The 4311-nt window shown below is 48.6% G+C and overlaps 1 protein-coding gene across 2 annotated transcripts; it reads right to left on the reverse strand.

Annotated features, from left to right (window-relative positions):
* Nucleotides 1-952: 952 nt before the first annotated feature.
* Nucleotides 953-3648, reverse strand: LOC149438182 (uncharacterized). 2 transcript variants are annotated; one of them, XM_089660133.1, is made up of 5 exons: nt 3554-3648; nt 3232-3462; nt 3018-3115; nt 2701-2928; nt 953-1597 (listed from the first exon to the last, which is right to left on the reverse strand). In XM_089660133.1, the coding sequence occupies exons 2-5, from the start codon at nt 3407-3409 to the stop codon at nt 1256-1258; spliced, it is 846 nt and encodes a 281-aa protein (XP_089516259.1). In that variant the 5' UTR covers nt 3410-3462; nt 3554-3648; the 3' UTR covers nt 953-1255. The 2 variants fall into 2 exon arrangements, with proteins under 2 accessions (XP_089516259.1, XP_089516260.1); XM_089660134.1 differs by having other exon boundaries at nt 3232-3459; nt 3554-3643.
* Between the last annotated feature and the right edge of the window lie 663 nt (nt 3649-4311).

Consider the following 4311-nt stretch of genomic DNA (forward strand, 5'->3'; position numbering starts at 1 on the left):
ATACATGGCGGAGTATGTGCGTCCCTTCTGGGGAATGGAGTGACATTCATCATTTTCCAGGATTTCATCCCTCGGAGTTCATCCAGTTGGATGGTGATATTTATGAAGGAACAATCCAAGAAGAATCTCTCTTCACTAGGATGCAGTATATGGGATGTTCCTGCTGATGTCTGCAGGGCCCTCCATTGCCTCATACCGACCAATTCTTCCCATACAGCGGCTGAGTGCTCAGCACTTCCCCCTGGCAGTACTGCAATCCCAACCATGGCACCACCTGCCTGGAGTCTGCATGTTCTCCCTGTGCCTGTGTGGGCTTCCTCCGGGTACTCCGGTTTCCTCCCGCACTCCAAAGACATGTTGGTAGGTTAAATATCTCTTGTCTAAATTGTCCCTAGTATGTGTATATATGAATGTGAGTTAGGGACCTTAGATTGTATGCTCCTCGGGGGCGGGGACTGATGTGTATGTATGAATGTGAGTTAGGGACCTTAGATTGTACGCTCCTCGGGGGAGGGGACTGATGTGTATGTATGAATGTGAGTTAGGGACCTTAGATTGTACGCTCCTCGGGGGCGGGGACTGATGTGTATGTATGAATGTGAGTTAGGGACCTTAGATTGTACACTCCTCGGGGGCGGGGTCTGATGAGAATGTACAATATATATGTAAAGCGCGGAGTACATTGACGACGATATACAAGTACCTGAATTAAATAAATAAAAATACAACCATTTTTGAAGACGCTGAACGTTCTTTCATTTGAATTGTTTGATGTGTCTATGATTACAGCACGTCCACCATGTGAATGACAACCTTTCTATGACCCGTGTGATCTAATACATACAACATGGCATTGAAGGTTTGTAGGTCACATGACTCCGCATGGGATGGAAGGAACCACTTTGTAGGCGGTAATGCGCCAGTCAGCCGCCATTTTTTCTGAGTTCCAGTATTTCAGGTTTACAATCCACGCTTTTATTGAAGTGAGTCGCAGATATAATCCAGATACGTTTACCGGATCAATCGGGACGGCATTGTTTCTTCTGATGTATTACAGGCTGATATCACCCCGCCCCCGCCCTACTCTGGACCAATCAGTGAGCAGTATGGGTGGAGGAATGGATTTGGTGTTCATGACCCACCTGTGCTGATCTCTGTAGGAGTGTCCTCCTCTATAAATGTCCCCGTTATTCCATCCTCCTCCATAGACTGCTGATCATCCCTCACATACGCCTCTTCTTCTTCTGCTTTCACCTCAAATTCTATATCGATTGGATCTCCACTCTACATCAAGAGAAGGAGAGGAAATATCATCTGGAAGATAGAAGGTCACAGAAACTCCACACATTGTCTGTATGAATCCATGTTCTAGATGCTCCATCCCACCAACCTTGCAATGGTGAGGGATGGTGTGACCTTCCTGTGTGGAATCCCGGGAATACAGAGGACGGGGACATCTCTCTGGTGGGTTCCTGGTATTAGGTGGCTCCATCATCTCCTTGTGTCCTTCTGAAAACTCCTCCATCACTCCATCCTCCTCATCCTCCTCTTTATACTCTTCTTTACCATCAATATTCTCATCCCCGAGGATTCCACTCTGAGAGATATAATAAAACATTCATTGTAACAAACATGCCGAGTATAAATCCCACCTACCAATAATTGTCATCATCTACCCCATTATCATCCCACGTGTGGACTACTGCAACTGCCTCCTCACCGGCCTCTGTCCTCACCGACCATCCCTCCTCACCGGCCATCCCGCACCACCGGTCATCCCGCACCACCGGCCATCCCGCACCACCGGTCATCCCTCCTCACCGGTCATCCCTCCTCACCGGCCATCCCTACTCACCGGCCTCCCTCACCACCGGCCATCCCTCACCACCGGCCATCCCTCCTCACCGACTATCCCCGCTTCAGTCTATCCTGAACTCAGCGGCCACTCATCCACCTCACCAACCGCTCTGCTTCTGCCACCCCCCTCTGTCATTCCCTCCACTGGCCTCCACCCCTCTCTGCCAATCCCTTCACTGGCCTCCACTCAGTGTCCTCCACCCCCCTTTGCCAATCCCTCCACTGGCCTCCACTCAGTGTCCTCCACCCCCCTCTGCCAATCCCTTCACTGGCCTCCACTCAGTGTCCTCCACCCCCCTCTGCCAATCCCTCCACTGGCTCCCGATTGCCCAACTCATTAAATTCAAACTACTAACACTGACATACAAAGCCATTCATAACTCCGCCCCAAACTACCTCACCGACCTGATACACAAATATCACCCAACCCGTAATCTTCGCTCCTCACAGGACCTCCTACTTTCTAGCTCCCTGGTCTCCTCCTCCCACGCCCGATCGCAGGACTTCTCCAGGACTTCCCCCATCCTCTGGAACTCACTACCCCAATGCATCAGACTGTCACCTACCCTCCTCACCTTCAGGCACACCCTGAAAACCCATCTCTCCAGGGAAGCCTACTCCACCCCCACCTAACAGCTGATCTCCTCCACTCCATCCCCCACAGCCACTTCCTCCTGTACCACTACCCCCTCCCTCCTAGATTGTAAGCTCCCAGGATCAGGGCCCTCCCCCCCCTCGTGTATTGTATTGTTACTGTATTGTCTCATGTTCTGTCCTCACTATAATGTACAGTGCTGAGCAAACCTTCTGCTGCCATATAAATACTGTATAATAATAACCTACCTGATGATGGGGAGGGATGGTGTGACCTTCCTGTGTGGAATCCCAGGAATACAGAGGACGGGGACATCTCTCTGGTGGGTTCCTGTAGCTGGATGACTCCACCATGGTGTCCTGGTACAGATCTTTGTGTCCTTCTGGAATCTCTGACTCCTCCATCCCCCCATCCCCATCCTCCTCCTCTTTTATCTCTTCTTTAACCTCAACTTTAGGATCTCTCAGGTTTCCACTCTGAATATATAATAAAAATGACATCAATGGTAACAATGCAGATAATGTACAGATCCTAATGATACTATCAGTGATTGTTCCTCATCTACCTGATGATGGTGAGGGATGGTGTGACCTTCCTGTGTGGAATCCCGGGAATACAGAGGATGGGGACATCTCTCTGGTGGGTTCCCATGACTGGATCCATCTGTAGGAAACACACACACTGACTGAATCCATTGTTTCTATGTGTTTATCAGATGATGGGGGATCTAGGTGGATCCTCCGTACTGCTCTCTCCTTTACAATAAAGTCTCCTCTTACCCGGTGATGTGAGGGGCGGCTGATTGTCCATCATGACGTCCTTGTAGAGGTCCTTGTGTCCTCTCTGGTGGTCCTCCATCATGACGTCCTTGTAGAGGTCCTTGTGTCCTCTCTGGTGGTCCTCCATCATGACGTCCTTGTAGAGGTCCTTGTGTCCTCTCTGGTGGTCCTCCATCATGACATCCTTGTAGAGGTCCTTGTGTCCTTCTAAATATTGATGTGTATCATCTGCTGGAGATAAAAGATGTCACATGACTATGGAGGAAGAGGACGGACATGACGGGGGGTTACTGGGTGTAAATAGAACACAACATCTTATTACCTCCTCTGCTGCTACTTCCTGCAATGTCTCCGATCTCATTCACAAGGCATGGCACAGCCTGTCTTTATACTACATCACTTCCTGTCTGTTCCTGACATCACTTCCTGTCTTTTCCTGACATCACTTCCTGTCTGTTTCTGACATCACTTCCTGTCTGTATTCAATAGAGAAGTCCTGTATGGGTAGTAGAAATGAGATCACCATCTTGTGGAGATCAGAGGAACTGCAGCCCCGAGAAATGTCCCCTAATACCCATTCCTGCATTGTATTACCTTACAGAGATATCAGGGAGGAGCCAAAATAACTAATAAAAAGTAAGAAACAATAAACCAACTCTTATGTAACCAACTGTTTAACAAATATATTTTACTGCAGATAGAAAAGTCTTAAAGACACAGAACACAAGATAGAAACAAAGGTATACAGAATAAAACAGAGACCCCCAAAATCAGACAGACTACCCAGAATGTCCCGTCCTTCATATCAGAGAGAGACAGACTACCCAGAATGTCCCGTCCTTCATATCAGAGATAGAGACAGACGACCCAGAATGTCCCGTCCTTCATATCAGAGAGAGAGAGACAGACTACCCAGAATGTCCCGTCCTTCATATCAGAGAGAGACAGACTACCCAGAATGTTCCATCCTTCATATCAGAGAGAGACAGACTACCCAGAATGTCCCGTCCTTCATATCAGAGAGAGAGACAGACTACCCAGAATGAACCGTCCTTCATATCAGAGAGAGACAGACGACAC

Source organism: Staurois parvus, unplaced genomic scaffold, assembly GCF_062004578.1.
Source record: "Staurois parvus isolate SC_StPar_1 unplaced genomic scaffold, SC_StPar_1.0 ptg001207l, whole genome shotgun sequence".
Lineage (NCBI taxonomy): Eukaryota > Metazoa > Chordata > Amphibia > Anura > Ranidae > Staurois > Staurois parvus.